The sequence below is a fragment of the Ostrea edulis genome, chromosome 4 (assembly GCF_947568905.1).
Source record: "Ostrea edulis chromosome 4, xbOstEdul1.1, whole genome shotgun sequence".
In the NCBI taxonomy this organism is placed as follows: domain Eukaryota; kingdom Metazoa; phylum Mollusca; class Bivalvia; order Ostreida; family Ostreidae; genus Ostrea; species Ostrea edulis.
Window position 1 is genome coordinate 45,348,659 of NC_079167.1, and position 21,395 is coordinate 45,370,053.

General features: G+C 35.2%; 1 protein-coding gene across 4 annotated transcripts in view; it reads right to left on the reverse strand.

Annotated features, from left to right (window-relative positions):
• Nucleotides 1-21,395, reverse strand: part of LOC125645726 (ankyrin-3-like) — a 139,645-nt gene that overhangs the window by 107,286 nt on the left and 10,964 nt on the right. For 2 of the 4 annotated variants that reach the window (XM_048871517.2, XM_048871518.2), the window contains exon 2: nt 7,374-7,424. The exons of the other annotated variants lie outside the window; for them this stretch is intronic. In XM_048871517.2, the coding sequence (XP_048727474.1) occupies nt 7,374-7,424 (51 nt within the window). The remainder of the gene's footprint in view (nt 1-7,373; nt 7,425-21,395) is intronic. 4 annotated transcript variants of the gene reach the window in all.

Consider the following 21,395-nt stretch of genomic DNA (forward strand, 5'->3'; position numbering starts at 1 on the left):
GGTGTTGCCCAGGCTGATATAAACTATTTGGTAATATTTCTACAATATGAAATTTAAACCTATTTAGGAATTATACATACTCTTCATATTGAGGAGATGACACAATAATTTATGAGAAAATGTCACAGAATTTTAAAATTCTCCCTGTGCCGGCAAGTTTTAAGCAGATCTTTAAAATATATATGTCATGATAATTAAACAAACCGAGTCTGGAAAACTGTACAATTGATTTGGATGCGGCAAAAAACATACTTTCAAACATCTACAGATCAATGTATCATAAAAAATCAAAGGCCTGATAGTCGACTCGCTCTTCATTGTCAACTGGAATAGGTAATCTTGAAGGAACAAGATAGTAGTAATCAAGGATGACGAACATTGTGTGTGTGAATTCACATATGCACGCTTCTTTTAGTAGGATTTATACTTTAATGCATCATAACTGTGTAAGAAGACTATAAATTTGACTAAGTCATGACCACTGCCATTTAAATTACATGTACATATCCAACATGGATGTAAAGAGTCATTGCTAACTGATGATTGTGCTAAACAATCCATGATATACAAATGCTAAGAATTGGAGGAAAATCATTATGTAGTCATATACAGTAAAACTCTGATATAGCGAATTTCTGCGGACACTCTATAAAAATTCGCTATAAGCGTAATTCGTTATACGTTTATAGCGAATTCATAATTCCAATGTAACGAATTCGTTATAAATCTGATTTGTTCTACATGTACAGTACATGACACAAGTTTTAGACACCCCACCATGGAAAGACCACGGTGGAAAATCCATGGAGATACACCGTGTCCTCCATGTTCCACGGTGTGTGTTATTTGTGAATACACACAGCTTCTAGGAGCTTTTTCTGGCCACGGGCGCCTTTCGGGAGATGTGAAAATGTGTCGCAGGCCAAATAACCATAGGGGTGGAATTTTAAGAAAAGAAAAAATGTCAATATTTCCCCCCCTGATACTTATATTGTTTTTCAGCATTTTGAGCCAATTCCAACGATACCATTATGTTTTTGAGAAAATCTGGTTTTGATTTTTTTCTTTTAGTCTACTTTCTTCATTAAAATATTCTTAAATTCTGTGTTTAAATAATGCGTACTTGCAGGCAATTCCTGTTTTAAATGCGAATTAGTATATTCAGTAAATGAAAAGCATACATGTACAACATGTAATAGGGATATTTAATAATTACCATGTGCTATCTCTCTCTCTGACAAATGCGCAGTGCAACATAATTACTTCCATCATATTGTGTTAATATGCATCTTGACAAATATAACTTGATCCAATATAGAAATTAGAGCATTGTCGATGATTAACAAATTGGAATTAATTTATTACATAATTAATAGAAGCAAAAATACAAACAATCCAATGATTTATTTTTAAAATCCCGAGTTAATTACATTTGACCGAGACTTATGTTCAATGTACTTTGATAGAGGTTTTCATAAAAAAAAATGTTCATCGGGAGTGTCTGTATAATGCAATGATTTTTGTATAATAAGTATTATGCAAATTCCTAGGGTCTTTGTCACAGTATAATTAAATTCTGGTTAGCTAGTTTGGGTTTTGACTTCTTATGAAAAGTGTGAAATATATTGGGTCAGTGCCATATCATATCTAGTCTAAGATCAGGGGTATCTTGCACTGACCCAATATATTTCACACTTTCCACAAGAAGCCAAGCACTTCTGTTGATTTCAAATACAAGGATTAGCTGACCTCCATTGTTCTACTGAGGCAAAAACCCCTTCGAATTTGCATGGAATGTACAAGTTATACACAGGTCATTGTTATAGTCATACATCATAGTACTGCTAACCCAACAAACATTTTTTTAATTTTAAATAAGTTATTGAATGACGAAGTATGACTAAACTGAAGATTGAACTTTATAGAGCCCCGTGCTAACATTACTTATATTTTTCAATGTATTAGAAGGGGTATGTTGCCGGTTAAGTTGTGTAAAATTCTTGACAAGCAATAAAATAACAAAAATGGTGCTTAAATTGTCCGATTACGAAAACCTTAAATTGTGTGCATATGTGGGTGTGGGTGTGGGTGCGTGTGTGTGTGTGTGGGGGGGGGGGGGGGGGGGGTCTGAAACTGTCTCAATTCCCCCTTCCGACTTCAATTTTTAAATCATGAAAAAAAAGACTGATATCAATATAAACAGAAATGACGTCACGATTATTTGCTTTTATTCATATACGCTATCGATTATTAAAATCTTTAATTGCTATATGAAATCATTTTAAAATTTAGATGCATTAGATAATGAAAGCAACAGAGAGAGAGAGAGAGAGAGAGAGAGAGAGAGAGAGAGAGAGATCTATGCAGATACGGGAAGATTAATTATCCATCCTGATATTTTTTTTTTTATTTCCCAAATTGTTTTCTTTACATGTTAAATTTTTCGGCTGGTCCGGGTTAGGACTAATGAATGACACCCCCCCCCCCTTCTAAAACGATGTTATAGTGCTTAGCTGTCTATCTCCCTCTCAGTCAAAAATAAAATAAATACAAGCTATACAACATCATTGGATTTACTGGATAATTCTTCGATTTAACCTTCACAATACATGTTTATGCAAGCGGACTATCTAGGCATATTTTTTTTTCGGTATACGGACAGAAAGTCACAGGACAAAAAGTCACAGGACAGAAAGTCTCAAAATCCGTAGGCCAAAAAGTCACAGGACAAAAAGTCACAATGATGACTTTTGATTAGATAGGATAAAAAGTCACAGGACAAAAAGTCACAGGATAAAATGTCACTGGACAAAAAGTCACAAAATCAGTAGGAAAAGTCACAAAAATGCTCACTAAAGCTGTTGTTCAGACACCAGACATTTCTTACAGTGGATGGGAGGTAGAAGGGAATACATGCCATATGATTCTTATTGGTGTTTGTTTTGCCACATTTAGCACTTTCAGTTCATTATTAGATGTTTATTATTAGATAATAGCAAAGGAAAAATCATCAACTTGTTTATATAGCAATTATTATATGACAGTTCACTTACTTCTTGTTTTGACAATAATCTGGAGTGAAAGGAAGCCAACCATAATTCTGCCATCAGATTTTGTTTTGACAATCATTAATATGTAGTATTATAATACTAAACCAAATGATCATGAAGCTTATTTTTATTTCATCTCCATAAAAAAATCGCTCTTTTTAAAAATCAAAATAATATTTTACAATAAATATGATAAAAGGAATACAATTTTATAATAATCAAAATCTCATAGAAAATATAAATTTGGCATATATATTTTCTTAAACTTGACAAAAAGAACAGATATGTTTTCAAATATATTTAAAAAATCAATACTTTTTATTTTCTTATAAACTGTGACTTTTTGTTCTGTGACATTTTGTTCTACTTTCAAAAAATTTCTAATCAAGACTTTTTGTCTTATTTTCTTATAAAACTGTGACTTTTTTCCTGTGACATTTTGTCCTACTTTCATAAAATTTCTTATTGTGACTTTTTGTCCATGGTCATTTTGTCCGTGACTTTTTGTCCTGTGACTTTCTGTCCTACATTCTTTTTTTCTATCTTCGCTAGCCAAGATTATTCGTCCACGAAGGCACAGTTGACCCAAAACCCATTGCTAGCGGCGATGAGATGAATTTTACCCCCGTATTATGTTATAACTAACAACTTTCATTCAGAAGAATAAACGAGAAAACATCTGCATTTTTATTTCAATCGTTGTCAACTGAATACTTTGTGATATTTCAAGACAAAATTAAATTTATTGGATCTCATCACCATTATGCAATGGTATAGAAAGATATAAAGACAAAAAGCTGTTATATATACATTTAGTAAATAATATTTATGCGTGTAATAAAGTATTTATCAAGTTAGAAAAAAACCGTGTTATTATTAATATGAAGTATGGGCATTCTAGGTAGGGGAGCACATTTTATTTCATTACTTTCTTTATGAAAGTATGGAGTTTTCTAAAGGTTTGTTTAAAAGTAAAGATATTTTTAATTTTTATTTGTTTAGGTGATAAAAGTTTGATTCTTTGCTCTCTCTCTCTCTCTCTGCATCACAGTTGAGTACATAATGAAATTCATCTCCAATGTAAACATGTATATAGCAGACCTTAATCAGCTATTCCTATAATTACAATGAAAACCTTACGTTAAAAATAAACCAATGCTAATGTTACACATTTCTTTGAGCTGCTATTTATCAAATTGAAATTACTGGCATGTGATTGTCATTGTTCATAGCCCTTCTTTTATTTGGTGAAATTGTGCTGCACGTGCCGTGAAACAATGTATCGACGAGTGGTGGGAATAACACAGGAGTTTATATACAGGATGTCGAGAATTTGAGCGTTTCATAAAAACATGTGAACGTCTGCAGGGAAGTCTACATACGGATATGTACCTAAAAAAAAACAACGTATCATTACAACAATTACAAGAATTGAATGATTTATAGCTAATTTCTAAATAATGAATGGGGTGGGGGGCATGCATGCTGGTCAAGCGAAAAGGTTTTTTGAGTGAATCATTTCGGAAATTATTTCTTTGTCTTATCACACGGAGGTACACGGTGGCATCGATGGAAGTACAGGTGACATCCGTGGAGATGCGCGGTGGCATCCAAGGAGATCCTCCGAGGACTTCAATGTCTAGCTCGCGCGGAAGAAATAGGATTTCAAAGGTGCCGACAATTTTAAAGGTCCACCGTGTTTGGAACACGCATAATACTCGTGTCGTGTCCTGTATATACTTGCGTTTGTATTGTCTCTAAGAGAAATTAAGCCTATATATTTTCGAGAAGAAATATTTTTACACAAAAAATATACACATTAATTTATATATGATAATTTATCTTGATTGATTATTAAGTCACGCAAGAACATGTCGAGAGAAAAATGTCAACAAAACTATGCGAAATACATACATGTACAAACAGTCTATTGCAGTTGTCATTTACTACTTGTTGCTTTACACAAATAAAGGAGTGTACGATAAAATAAATGCAATCACATTTCAAATTTCATTAACGAGAATAGTAAACAATACCGACAATATATTTGCTAAACGTATGTGTAAGTATAATGTTTTGCGTTAACAACCTTTTTTGAAAAAATACAAACAGAAATTTCGTAATAAGTGTGGATCCTTTATGAGAATGAAAAGCGATTTTTAAAAATCACAAGTTTAAAATGAAAAAAAGAAATTCGTTATAAAAGGTGATTTTTACGTTCTTTTTTTAATTCAAGGGTAATAGGAATTTACTTCGTTATATCCGTGAATTCGCTATATCCGTGTTTGTTATAGACGCAGATTTTTATATAGAATATATAAAGAGTTTAACTCCGCCAACGCCGGTCCCAAGCCCGGGTGCAAGAGGAGGAGGGTTGTGCGTGAGGCTAGCTCCCTCAGTCACCACGTAAAAAAAACCGTTGCTACAGAAACTGAAACAGCTGATCACACTATTGATGTTTTGAGTGGACGAATAGACCCTTTGCTTCAGCAACATATGACCTAAAGGAACTTGGAGAAGAACTGTAGAAGCAGAAATGAAAACAATTGGAATAACAATGAGAGAGGCAGAAAGAAAGGCACAAGACAGAGACAGATGGCAAGCAGCTGTGGAAGCCTTATGCACTGACCAGTGTGAAGAGGACTAAGTAAGTATAAAGAGTTTGCCGGGGAAATTGTTTTCACTTCGCTATAGCCGTAATTTCGCTATATCCATCTTCGCTATATTCGAGTTTTACTGTAGTACTTTATATCACAACAGAAAACCCTCAAATAAGCACCACAGTGGTTGTAAGAAGATACCATCCAACAAAAATGTTTAGCAAATCAATTCCTTGAGCTTAAACTTTAGTCAATGTTACAATGACTATGCAGTTGACATCTGTAAGAAACATCGCTGTTTCTACTGTACTGACTATCCGTGCATATTTTGAGAGTTTATCCATCAAATAGTCATAAAATGCTACCATCAAAACAATAAAGAAAACAAGAAATATTTGTCAAACAATACAAACATACAATACCCCCACTCCCAACATGGTGCAGAATTGTAAACGGTTATACACATGCATCATTTAATTGATAATAGTACCAAACCAATGCAAGTCAAGATGTTGAGTGGACAATATCTTCCTATGTCCAGAATGGACTGACCCTTGGCCTTTGACCATGTGACCAAAAATAGATAGTATATTCTTATGTCCATTTTGACCCTTGACCTTTAACCATATGACCTTAGAATCATAAGGGGTCATCTACTCCTTAGGATGTACCAGTGTTCCAAGTTTGATGTCCGTCAAGCAAAGGGTTCTCAAGATATTGAGTGGATAGTATATTCCTATGTCCATTTTGACCCTTGACCTTTAATCATATGACCTTAGAATCATAAGGGGTTATCTACTCCTTTGTACCAGTGTGCCAAGTTTGATGTCTGTCAAGCAAAGGGTCCTCAAGATATTGAATGGACAGTATATTCCTATGTCCAGAGCAGGGCTCGAAATTAACATATGCCCGACAGTCTGTGACTGGTTAAAAGTATGGCGGATTGACCGACATTTGTTTTAGTCAGTCCAATGGGACTGGTTAATTTTCTAAATTCACGTCTCCATCCATATACTGTGATTGATAAACTATGAGTTGGTTGTACTCTGCGTGAAAAGCACGACTGTATCCTGCGTATAGGAATGGTTGTATCCAAATGACGTTTGTCCATGGTGTTGCAGGAAACTGATGTAGGCCTACATAATTTGACCCGTGTTTACTTTCATGTATAAGGATTTATCATGTTTATATGTACCATGACAGTTCATGATATGAATGATTTAATACTAAAATACATCACTTAACAAATGTAATACACTTTTCAATTTGAAGGTCAATTTAAATGTTCATACTTCAGATTGAAATCGAAGTTACAAGTGAATATTGAAAAACGTAATACAATGATTTTTAAAAATAAAAACCACAATGAACAATAGGCCTATGTGTGGCTTTTATTATAAACACAACATTGTATATATGATAGTGAAATTTGTAATTTACTTCACTTGGATAAATTTATAGCTTTATGAATTTGCATTTAATTTTGATAAAAGTAGATATGATTCAAATTTTATTTCTAAAAAATTCAGAAATATCTTAATCTCTTGAGATGCATTTTTCTTCTGGTTTGCGTCAACAGTTAAAATAGGCTAGGACTGGTATTCGTTTCTTTGACGTATTGGACTGTACTTCCGTGGGTCAGTTGATAAACATGGCATAACAACATAACTATGATAATGCAAACTTTGATAAGTTATGAAAGTTTGACAATTTCATCACATACTTTGATTATTTTCATACGTATTGACTATTGAAGAATCCAGACTCGTTTTCCCTGAAATTCAAACAATATTTTACAACACTTTTTGAATTATAACAAAATTAACAATGAAAGTAAAGTGTTGACATCAATTTACAATCCAGTCATCAAAAATGAAAACAAGACCTAAGAATAGTCACTGCCTTACAGTTACAGTCTGATTATAGCCACCCCTCCATTACAGTCGTGTTGTCGTACCGAGTGACGGCGTACCGGGGGGGGGGGGGGGGGGGGGGGGGGTTCTATTAGCAATCGCGTTCATTCATATTTTGACGACCTTGGTTAACTTTAAAACTAATTTTTAAATGACATCTGAAATGTATTTTTGTAACATACTTGGTTTACATATTGAGGACTCAAATTTCCCCCGTTCGTTTATAGATCTAGTCCAGAAAGGGGGGGGGGGGGGGGGTCATAGAATTATAAGATCATTGATGACTGTATCACTAAGGATAGATAAAAATTTCAGCATAAAACATTCATGCAGAATATTACGATCTTCTGAGCAAATGTTTAATCCCCCGTAAATACTTTCTGCAACAAAGTCGTCATCTAATATCTGTGAAGTCGGACTGAACTGAAGACTGAAGTTTATAGCGCACGACGCTGAGTGGAATGTCGCTGTCACATTTGATGACAATGAACCAATTGAATTTTTTAAAAGCTTCATATCTCGGGAATTCTACCCCCGCTTCCTATTTGCACAACAAATACCTTACACTCTCTTATAAATCTTATGTACACCGGAAGTCAACAAGGACGTAAACGAGTCTTGCGCCACCTATGTTTGAAATAGGGGAAACAACTGACAAATATTCGCATGTATAGTTATCGTTCTTTACGAAATAAACAAACCACGATGTCCAAACGCTTACTTTATGTGCTATTTATTGATTTATTTTTATTTTGATGGTAATTTTAAGCAAATAAGACGTTAAGAATATCTAAATCCAATATTATATTTAATGTGACTTACAAAAAGTCTACAAGCCCATCGGACTTCCTGATTTTTAATTTTCACTGACCCGACCGTAAAATTCACTGGTCTCGGTCTTCGGACCACTGAGTTTTCGTGAAGACTGCGGCTGATGTACTTACCCATCTAAAAGCGGTGAAATTTTAGAGGTTTATGTTTGAATTCTTCATTTAGTACCAATTAAAGTACTGGCTTTGATTATAGATATGTTTATAATTACCGAGGGGGGGTGGGGGGGTCGTTATATCACACCTTGGTACGTCATTTTTCGAAGTTTGGGTGATGTTTTGATTACAAAATATTGAACGCTCGCATCGGATATATATATATGAACTTTAAACAAAAAAAATATAGAGTCTGTTAAAACTTTATTGCTACAAACTCTCGTGCTTTGCTGAAATTAACATTATTTCCCCCAAAATACTGCTATGTAGTGTGTATAAGGACAAGATTGCCGTTTTCTTAAAAAACAAATTTGTTGAACTGTATACAAATTCTAGTGCATGCTTTTTTGAGAACCTGCATTATTTCCACAAAGATTTCTCGTGAAGCTAAATGCGATTGTACACACGAACAATGGTATTTCCACAATTTACAGGCCCCAAAACTTGGCAAAAGGGCATGCGTATTAAATATATTCGGCAAAATACGGTAAATCACCGTAAATGTGATTATCTATATCTGACTGTAGAAAAGTCTGAAAGAGAAAACATGACAAACTGAACGTGCGTTCCTCGTCTCACCCCGGTAGATTTCCGCAGAAATAGTCACATGGTTTAGGCTTTGACACACTTTCGAAGAGGCCTCGACGGGGAGTATGATCGGTCGTACATTTTCAAATATTTACTATGCTTTTCCAACCCAAGAAAGCGAGATATTACTTTCTTCACTAAGAAATATTTACTTACAAGTTATTTGTTTCATGCTTAAGAATCTATTTTTGTACTTGATATATTTATACACACGTACGTCGCATGTTTAATTTAAAAAAAAGTACAATCGCCTGTTACTTACATCATGTATTCATGCGCACTATGTTTAGTTTCTTTAAACGTATTGAGGGGACTCATTTAAATTACATTGTTATAAGAATGTCAACATACATGTATGATATCAGTGATTCATTTTGGCGTGCGTCCTGCGTAAATTATCCATTGAATTTGCTCAGGACGCATGATTTCGATATAACTGTGCATCCCGGCGGACGCATGAACATTCGAAATTATATATGAAAATGTTTTCATTCCCCCCCCCCCCCCCCCCCCCCCCCCATTTTCAAAATGAATCACTGTGATATGTCTTCAAAACTTGATGAAGCTGTTCAAAAAGCAAATGAACAATTTTTGAAGATCTTTGTGCGCGGGATTTATTTGCTGTCGGTGTAAGTATAAACAGAGAGTTTGTGAGACGCGATAAATCCGCACGCCGTTGATAGCAAGGAGCATCTCGCTTCGCGAGCCGACTCAATAATAATAATAATAGAGGAAAAGAAACATAAGAATCACTATAAGGTCTTCTGTTGAGACGGGAAGACCTTAATAATAATAAGAAGAAACAGAGTAAAAACAATATGTTCCCAAACTTTGTTTGGGGAACATAATTCAACCTATAAAATCAACAACAAAAACACTAACTACCTACCGACCCTTAAATTTTTTTTTAGGTGAAAGTGAAAACCAAAATATTCTTTCTTTTTTTTTTTTTTTTGCTTTTCCGACACTTTTCAAGAACTCTGAAATAGGCATTTAAAACTAACACTACCTATGTCATTGATGCAAAATAAATTATGAACTCAGGGCAGAAAAACATCAGTATTTGAACAAATAAAGTGGAAGCATATTTGCCTGTCGCCATCTTGGACTAGGGTAACGTACTTTAGCCTAGTCCGTTTCTACACCGTGCAATGGATATCATGATGAAAATTTGTCGAGTTACAAATAGCCAACCTGTTAAAGATAACGAGGTAAAACTGAAAGTAAGTCATGTGTCATCTTCGTGTTGTGTATTCCCAAAATGTTGATGATTTCGTTAAGGATTTAATTTCGAATCATACATCGACTTCTATAGGGTATATACCATAAATGTTTAATAAAGAGTACATCAACTAAACATCTGTACCCCGACTAATTTGTGTAAAACAATGGCCCAGGGTTCGAAATTAACTTTTTCAAGCACTAGTCCATACGGACTAGTCACTATTGATGTTTACTAGTCCGCAAAGCATTTCACTAGTCCGTCCAGTATGAAAGGTGAAGATAACGATTAGTGATCAATCTCGTAACTCCTCTAAGCAATACAAAATAGATACGGTAGTTGGGCAAACAAGTATTTTATATTTAATGATCTTCATTTTATTCAATAGTATTTAATGAAATCAAAACACATCACAGTTGCAAGCAATGCAGTTTCTGACACCTACAGAAGAAAAAGACCACCATACTTTATTTTGCATTCAACAGGTTGGGAACACTTCCCCTATAGCGATATATTCTCGCTAAAACGCGATTATCCCTCTCTAGCGAGAATAGATATATCGCGTACAACAGAGAAAAACACTCGCGGAGTACATCTTTTCGTGATTCACGTGAAAAGAAGAAAAAGTGCTAAAATGTCTAATACTTCTGCAAATATATGAATCAAAACAAAAACACTCACGATGTGTACTGGATTTCAGACTGCCTCCCTCTTACGCAGCAACTTTGGAATACAATTTCATTACTATGTTGTCAATTTCATAGAAACAATTCGCATCATGTTGAGTGCGTGTCGCACTTATTCAGCGTTGCACGGGATTTGCCATTATTTTCAATGAAGACGCCAAAACACCTGTTTATGGTAATGTTTATTTCTCGCTAAAGAGGGATAATCGCGTTTTAGCGAGAATATCTCGCTACAGGGGAAGTGTTCCCAACCTGTTCAAGATCTTCAGAAGCATACAGTAACCTCCGAGTTAATCCTTTTATAAAAGTCCATAAGTGCGTTCGAGATCGACGTTCCCATTGTTTTCGTGCTCAGTTCTTAGAGTCACAGGAGTTCGAAATTTTATCAATAAAGTCAATAAAATTCACTCAATTGACCAAGCCATGAGCTATAGTGTTACGAACTCCTGTGTTAGAGTCGCGAATGACGAGAATATGTGTGCACAAACGTGCTTGTTCTTAGATCACACTGCTTGCAGTTCTTGCACCTCGAACCCGTTCTCGTGATGCGTACTTGGAGTTCGGAATCAGAAGGAATTTGTGCTCGTTCGAAGAACGGCGGTCTCGAACGCACTTCATGTATTTGGAAGATCATGATGTCATAGTCACGCAAACACTTAACCATGCAGGTAATCGACCATAAGTTCAAACATCTAAGAGACTCAGACAAATCTTGCTAAAATCTTAACCAATTCAAGATTGATTTCCAGATTTTCACTAGTCCGTACGGACTTGGACTAAGTGCTATAGAGAGTTTACTAGTCCGACATGTTTTTTACTAGTCTCGGACTTACGGACATGAGGTAATTTCGAACTCTGAAATCCGATTTCTTCACGGAGATCACCATATTTACATCCGCCGCATTTGAGTGCGCATGTTCTTTATACATGTAGAGGCACAGATCGCAGGAAAACTAAAATGACATATTAGTTTTGAAATTATATTTAGATATATTTCTGTGAAATGAAATATGTTTCATAATGAATATAAATTATTTGTGACTTTTTATAATTTTATGATGTAGTATATAGCTTTCCTATAATGAAATTAATTAAAAGAAAATATAATATATTGAAGAAAGTCATGCCCACTCCTTTCAGCAAAATATTACCAAATATTTTTGCGTAATTTTGTAATTCATTTACATTTGGAAAACAATTGGAGGAACATATGCAATTTTGTAATTCAATTAAGCCAATAATTATTTAATCACCAAAATTAAATATTCATGTGTCTGCTTTGAGGTTAAAAGTGTTTGTAACAAGAGAAGTTTGTAAAACATATATGTCCCCCCCCCCCCCCCCCTCATGGTGCAAAATTGAAAATGGTTAGGCACATGCATAATTTGATTGATTGATTGATGTTTACTACCACACTCAACAATTTTTCAGTCACCCGGTGGCGCCCAGTTTTTATTGGTGGAAGAGAGAACCCAGGTACAATGCACCTGGGAAGAGACCACCAACCTTCCGAAAGTAAACTGGGAAACTTTCTCACTTACCAGTGCCAGCGGGATTCGAACCCGCGCCGACAGAGGTGAGAGGCCGTGTTATTTTGAGTGCGATGCTCTAACCACTCAGCCACGGAGGCCCCTATCATTTGATTGATAGTACTATCACCAATTCGAAATATTGAGCAGACAATATCTTCCTATGTCAGAAGTGGATTGACCAAGCGACCTAAAAATCACTAGGGGTCATCTACTCCTTATGCTGTACCAGTGTACCAGGTTTGGTGTCAATCAAGCAAATAATTCTTAAAATATAGGAGACAATACATTATGTCCAGTTTAACCATTGACCTTTGACCATATGACCTCAAAATTAATAGGGGTCATCAACTCCGGAAGATGTACCAGTGTACCAAGTTCGATGTCTGTCAAGCAAAGGGTTCTCAAGATATTGAGCAGACAGCATATTCCTATGTCCAGTCTGACCCTTGACCAAGTGACCTCCAAATCAATAGGGGACATCTTTTCCTGAAACTGTACAAGTGTACCAACTTTGATGTCTGTCAAGCAAAGGGTTCTCAAGATATTGAGTGGACAGTATATTATATCTCCAGTTTGAGCCTTGACCTTTGACCATGTGACCTCAAAATCAATAGGAGTCATCTTCTCCTGAATATACACCAGTGTACTAAGTTTGATGTCTGTCAAGCAAAGGGTTCTCAAGATATTGAGTGGACAGTATATTCCAATGTCCAGGTTAACCCTTGACCTTTAAACATGTGACCTCAAAATCAATAGGGGTCATTTTCTTCTGAAGATGTACCAGTGTATCAAGTTTGAAGTCTGTCAAGCAAAGGGTTCTCAAGATATTGAACGGACAGTATATTCCTATGTCCAGTGTGACCCTTGATCTTTGAACTCAAAATCAATAGGGGTCATCTTCTCCTGAAGACGTATCAGTGTACCAAGTTTGATGTCTGTCAAGAAAAGGGTTCTCAAGATACTGAGCGGACAGTATATTCCCATGTCTATTTTGACCCTTGATCTTTGACCATGTGACCTCAAAATCGATAGGAGTCATCTTCTACTGAAGATATACCAGTGTACTAAGTTTGATGTCTGTCAAGCAAAGGGTTCTCTAGATATTGAGTGGACAGTATATTCCAATGTCCAGGTTAACCCTTGACCTTTGACCACGTGACCTAAAAATCAATAGGGGTCATCTTCTCCTGAAGACATACCAGTGTACCAAGTTTGATGTCTGTCAAGCAAAGGGTTCTCAAGATATTGAACGGACAGTATATTCCTATGTCCAGTTTGACCCTTGACCTTTGACCATGTGACCTCAAAATCAATAGGGGTCATCTTCTGCTGAAGATGTACCAGTGTACGAAGTTTGATGTCTGTCAAGCAAAGGGTTCTCTAGACATCGAATGGTCAGTATATTCCTATGCCCAGTTTGACCCTTGACCTTTGACCATATGACCTCAAAATCAATAGGGGTCATCTACTCCTTAGGATGTACCAGTGTGCCACGTTTGATGTCTTTCAAGCAAAGGGTTCTCAAGATATTGAGCGGACATTATATTCCTATGTCCAGAGTAGATTGACCTTTGACCTTTTGACCTAAAAAACAATAGGGATCCTCTTCTACTCATACCCAACCCACATATGAAATATCATTATCATCAGGTGAATGGTTCTCAAGATATTGAGCGGATATTATATTCCCATATCTAGAGTAGATTGACCCTTGACCTTTGACCTGAAAAACAATAGGGGTCCTCTTCTACTCATAACCAACCCACATATGAAATATCATTATCATCAGGTGAATGGTTCTTAAGATATTGAGCGGACAACATGTGGTCTACCGACCGACAGGTGCAAACCAATATGCCTTTCTTCTTCGAAGGGGGGCATAATAATAAAATACTGGTGTTATTACTGAAATATATAATATAGTCTGATTAATTTTCAATATTTGGTGACAGTTAGAATTCACGCCCCTTTAACTAATTCATAAATGAATAAATTCATTATTCTAAAACTTTATTTCAAGCTGCATTGATTAAAAGATTTATTCATCATGTTTCAAGTGTTGATTATTGGTTACATTTGTTTTTAAACAAGCATTCTGAGAGTATTACATAACAATACATAGTCCCCTACTGGAGGCAAAAATTATTGGACCGCAACAATATTCGAAGTTCATTACGAGACCAAGGTTATGATAAAAGGGAAGATTGGGAAACCAAGAATTGAAGATAGGAATATTAATGGTTGCAAATCAACTACTATTCAGGTACAAAAAAACTTCAAAATTGATCTGTAACTTGATATGGCAAAGCAATTATCATGATGTACTGAATATCAAATGAATATCTGCAAGCACGTCAAAAAAAGTCTGGAAAACTAATAATTCATGCTACTTTTCTAAGTCCAAGGGCCATAACTTAGTGAAAAATCAACAGATTGAGACGAAACTCGAACTTGATCTGTAACTTGTTATGGCAAAGCAATGTACAAAATATCAAATGAATATCTGCAAGCACATAAAAAAAAAAACTCCGGAAAACTAATAATTCATGCTATTTTTCTAAGTCTAAGGGCCATAACTTAGTGAACAAGAGGCCCATGGGCCACATCGCTTACCTGAGTCACCTTGGCCCATATACGAAGACTTTCCATATATATTTGCATGTAAAACCTTAGTCCTTAATATGGCCCAAACTTCCCCAGCAGGCCACGATTTTTGCAAACTTGAATCTACACTGTCAGAAAGCTTTCATGTAAATGTCAACTTCTTTGGCTCAATGGTTTTTGAGAAGAAGATTTTTAAAGATTTTTTCCTATATATTTGTATGTAAAACTTTGATCCCCTATTGTGGCCCCATCCAACCTTCGGGGGCCATGATTTTAACAAACTTAAATCTGCACTATGTCAGGAAGCTTTCATGTAAATTTCAGCTTTTCTGGCCCTGTGGTTCTTGAGAAGATTTTTAAAGATTTTTCCTAAATATTTGTATATAAAATTTTGATCCCCTATTGTGGCCCCATCACACCCCAAGGGGCCATGATTTGAACAAACTTGAATCTGCATTATGTCAGGAGGCTTTCATGTAAATCTCAGCTTTTCTGGCTCAGTGGTTCTTGAGAAGAAGATTTTTAAAGATTTATCCTATATATTAGTATGTAAAACTTTGATCCCCTATTGTGGCCCTATCCAACACCGGGGGCCATGATTTGAACAAACTTGAATCTGCACTATGTCAGGAAGCTTTCATGTAAATTTCAGCTTTTCTGGCCCTGTGGTTCTTGAGAAGAAGAATTTGAAATGACCTCACCCTATTTTTGCATTTTTGTGATTATCTCCCCTTTGAAAGGGACATGGCCCTTCATTTGAACAAAGTTGAAAGCCCTTCACCCAAGGATGCTTTGTGGCAAGTTTGGTTGAAATTGGCCCAGCGGTTCTTGAGAAGAAGTTGAAAATGTGAAAAGTTTGACGCCGACGACAGACAATGGACAAATTTTAATCAGAAAAGCTCACTTGAGCCTACATAAATGTATGTATGTCTATTTAATCTATTTAGCTTGATGTGTATTGATGAATTGATTTTGGAATGTCAGTGTTATGTATTTATGATGTTAAATAAATGTGTTGTTAGTTATGGAGATTTTGATTTACATAATGATTTTTGTAAAGTTTGTAAACAAATGCTTATTTCTTTATTGGAATTAATTGTCGCTGTGACTACAAAGAGCAGCATGCGAGATAACTTCGATCAAACGTGACAAAACTGGCGCTAATTCGTGGACTCAAAAGCGAAGCCTTTAAAAAATAATTAAGAGGCAGTGTTTGGCGTGAAGACGATAATGATGAGATCAATGTATACACATCCAAATACATATGAAAGTCACCCTAAACAACCTTCGTTACACCCAAAGAGTTTGACAATTCAAGATGTCTGGTAAGTTGAATTCATATTATTCTACTAAACACAGATTTTCACATAAGCGTGAGATTTCCTCATTAAAAAAAAGGCTAGAACCGTCAGACGAAAAGAAACACAATTGATCATCGAAACATATGAGGTCGAAATGTCTTTAGGGTCGAAACGTCCTAGTAATATATATAAAACAAGAGATGTTTGTAAAACACATATGCCCCCCATGGTGCAAAATTGAAAAGGGTTATACACATGCATCATTTAATTGAGAGTAGTATCATCAATTCAAAATATTGAGCAGACAATATCTTCCTATGTCAAGAGTGGATTGACCATGTGACCTAAAAATCAATAGGGGTCATCTACTCTTTATGCTGTATCAGTGTACCAAGTTTGGTGTCAATCAAGCAAATAATTCTTAAAATATAGGAGACAATATATTACTATGTCCAGTTCAACTATTAACCTTTGACCTCAAAATCAATAGGGGTCATCTTCTCCTGAAGATGTACCAGTGTACTAAGTTTCATATCTATCAAACAAAAGGGTTATCAAGATATTGAGTGAACAGTATATTACTATGTCCAGTTTGAGCCTTGACCTTTGACCATGTGACCTCAAAATCAATAGGAGTCATCTTCTCCTGAAGATATACCAGTGTACCAACTTTCATGTCTATCAAGCAAAGGGTTTTCAAGATATTGACCGAACAGTATATTACTATGTCCAGTGTGACCCTTGACCTTTGACCATGTGACCTCAAAATCAATAGGGGTCATCTTCTTCTAAAGATGTACTGGTGTACCAAGTTTGATGTATGTCAAGCAAAGGGTTCTCAAGATATTGAGCGGACAGTATATTCCTATGTCCAGTTTGACCCCTGACCTTTAAACATGTGACCTCAAAATCAATAGGGGTCATCTTCTCCTGAAGATGTACTAGGGTACCAAGTTTGATGTATGTCAAGCAAAGGGTTCTCCAGATATTGAACGGACAGTATATTCCTATGTCCAGTTTGACCCTTGACCTTTGACTACATGACCTCAAAATCAATAGGGATTATCTTCTCCTGAGGATGTACCAGTGTACTAAGTCTGATGTCTGTCAAGCAAAGGGTTCTCAAGATATTGAGAAGACAGTATATTCCAATGTCCAGTTTGACCCTTGACCTTTGACCATGTGACCTCAAAATCAATAGGGGTCATCTTCTTCTAAAGATATACCAGTGTACCAAGTTTGATGTCTGTCAAGCAAAGGATTCTTGAGACATTGAGTGGTCAATATATTTCTATGTCCAGTTTGACCCTTGACCTTTGACCAGGTGACCTCAAAATCAATAGGGGTCATCTACTCCTTAAGATGTACCAGTGTACCAAGTTTGATGTCTGTCAAGCAAAGTGTTCTCAAGATATTGAGCGGACAGTACAGTGTACATTCCTATGTCCAGAGTAGGTTGACCCTTGACCTTTAACCTTTTGACCTGAAAAACAATAGGGGTCCTCTTCTTTTCATAACCAACTCACATATGAAATATCATTACGATCAAGTGAATGGTTCTCAAGATATTGAGCGGACATGTGGTCTACTGACCGAGCGACCGGTGCAAACCAATATGCCCCTCTTCTTTGAAGCAGTCTTCACGAAAAACTTTGTGAAGCACAGGCCCTTCGGGCCTCCCAGTATAATAATTTTGCAAGCCCGAACAATATTTTAATGGCCCAAAATGTTTTTTTCTAATCTGACCACTTGTCATTTGCAAGGTACAAGCATACTGTAGGAAAATACATATCCAGATGACCATAGTTAAAGAACAACTGACATTATTATATCTTATTTTATTTTGCAACAGATGACATCAGAGGCTCATGTTCTACTGTTAAATCTCAGCAAAGGCCCACCCTCGGTCCAATGGGGCTAACTTTTCGATCTCTTTTTCTCTTTGTACTACTGGGTTTTTTTTTAATTATTTGGATCCGATGGTTATGATTACGAAATACGCTTGTGAGGTTTGGAATTTCACTGACGAGCCCCCTCCCTACACGGGTTGAATATTATTTTACGTCCCTCTTGAAAATATTTCACTCATATGGAGACGTCACCACTGCCGGTGAAGGGCTACATAATTTAGGCCTATGCTCGGCGCTTATGGCCATCGAGCAGGAAGGGATCTTTATCGTGCCACACCTGCTGTGACACAGGACCTCGGTTTTTGCCGTCTCCTCCGAAGGACCGCCCCTATTAGTCGCCTCTTACGACAAGCAAAGGGGTACTGAGGACCTATTCTAACCCGAAACCCCACGGGAATCTCAACACGGACATTGGAAGTTAATGTAAATATATAGTATGTGCATGTATTTTTTATATATGGACATACTATATATTTACATTAACTTCCAGTGCCTGTGCCTCCCTATACTTCATAAAAGGCAGGTCCGGTTGATCATTTTTTGATGTGAAATTTCATTGCTACATGTAAGTCATGACAAAGTCTAATTCAATCTCACACTATATTTGTAATATATACAAAACATACAATAAAACATTTACAGGCCCTCTGGACTCCTGGGTTAAATATTTTTAGAAGCCCGATAAAGATTTTACTGGCCTCGGGCCACCGGTTAATGTCGAAGACTGTTGAAGGGGGGCATAAAAATGACAAGTCATACGTGTTTGCAAAAAAGTGGTATGAAAAAGGTGTTAACAATGATTTTGTAGACTCTTAACGGTATTTTTCTAACAATGGATAGATTTAGAAAAAAATTTGATATTGATCATGTTTGTTTTATGCAATACAACAGTATCATAAATTCTATTTCTACAATGGCAAAAAACTGCGAGTCAAGAGTTGAGAAAATATGTTAAGGTTGATCGATCCTCATGTGATGTCATAGGTTATTGCAAAAATCTTCATAAACTAAACTTTGCACATGATAGAAATATATCTTTCTGAGGAATGTTATTCACTGGATATAATAAAAAATCTGGTAAACTATTAATACTGAAAAAGTTTACATTTTCCACAAATAATCAATTATTTATGATTAAAAAATGTTGTCAAGGGCAATAACTCCTATGCTGAAATTTCCTCTACTGGATGTCTATTATACACTGGTTTCCCTAACATCCACAATTAATCTATACATATTTATGAGTTAGCAGTTTTAAAACTGTTGGTATCTAAATTTTGTCATTTTAACAAGTTTTTATCTATTTTTATTATTCTGTTTAACGAAAATGTGTGATTTTCTGATGTTGCTGTATACTTTTGTTTTTGTATGTCTGACATCTTTAAAAAGGTGGTAACATATACATTTTCTTTGGTTATTAATTGAATTAAACTATATTGAGTGGAAATTAATAAAGTTTTTCCACTTTTAACCATTAATATTGATAAGTCACATGAGGATGGAGCTACCTTAATGGTCCAGCCACACCTTTCCACTATGAAGATATACTATTGCATAAGAAATGCAATATATATAAGAACATTACTTATAAAGAAAAAATTCCGACTTCAATTGCTAAATGGAATTCCTGTCCATTTTTGAGGGGCTATAGAGATATCATTAATAACCAAAGAAGTTTTTGAAATATGTTTTAAATTAACATCAGATTCAGCAGCACAATGGTTGCAATACACAATTTTATTTTTGTGACAAGAAAGGAACTTTGTGGAACCAACTAAGCTTACATATTTATGAGAAAACAACAAATAGAATTGGTTTCAATGTATTTAATATTATTTTTGGTGATTGTCCATTACAAAATTCAAACAAAGTAATAAATTTCATAATTTTATATACCAAACAATATATATATATTTATGTTTCAAACATAACAGATTACCATCTTTTGAGGGTGTATTACAATATATTAGGATGAAATTTACCAAATTGTATATTTTCAAAAAACTGCAATTTTAAAAAATTCAGTACAATCTGGGCTGTATGGAAAAATATTTTTGATTAATGCCTTTCCACTCTTTACTTGGTACTGTCAACCTTGATATGTTATTATAATTAAACTATATGTGTGAATGCATGTATGAATGTTATTATCAGATACTAAAATTTGCAAATAAAAAAAAATTCAAAAAAAAATTTATATGCCAGACACTCAGTCACATAATATCTGATTATATTTAGATTAAGTGATCAAATTCTGTATTAGTGGCAAACAGCAAAGATAATCAGTAAATTAACAAAATACTCTTTTGACTTTTTCTGAAAAGCAAAATACTCATTGGTTTGAAAATCAGGGGGTAAATACTCATTGTGGTAAAAAATTATCTGGAGCTCTGCATCTTCACTGTGTAGTAATGTACTTTACCCTAGTCCAAAATGGCGACAGGCAAATACGCTTCCACTTTTCTCCTTAAAATATTGGTGTTTTCTGTCTTGAGTTCTAAATTTATTTTGTACCAATTAAATAGGTATAGTGTTAGTTCTAAATGGCTATCTGGAGATTTCATTTAAATTGGGCGTATTTAACAAGAAAACCTGCCTCGAAGATTTGCTACAGATTAAGGTAAAGTTTTTGGAATGTTAATACACAATCAGCGTAAAGTTTTTTCGCGATTAGGGTAGTTATTTATCGTACATTCAAATGTTGAGGTCACACTAATTATATAAATAAACTTTTTTCTTATATCAAATGAATAAGAATTCAAGCTGCGTGTGATTATAAAATTTTTAGTAATTTTTGACGTTATATCATATTTTCCATTTCACGTCCGTTATTTTTGTCATATGAAGAATATAATGTATGAATTTATTTATTACTCCGTCGTGAAATTGATGTTTTCCTTGGTGTCCAGTATTACATGTACATGTAAATTCTCTGTGAATGTCACCAACATTAAATGCGTTTTCCAGGAGGACATTAGAGATCACAAACAAATAGTAAAATAC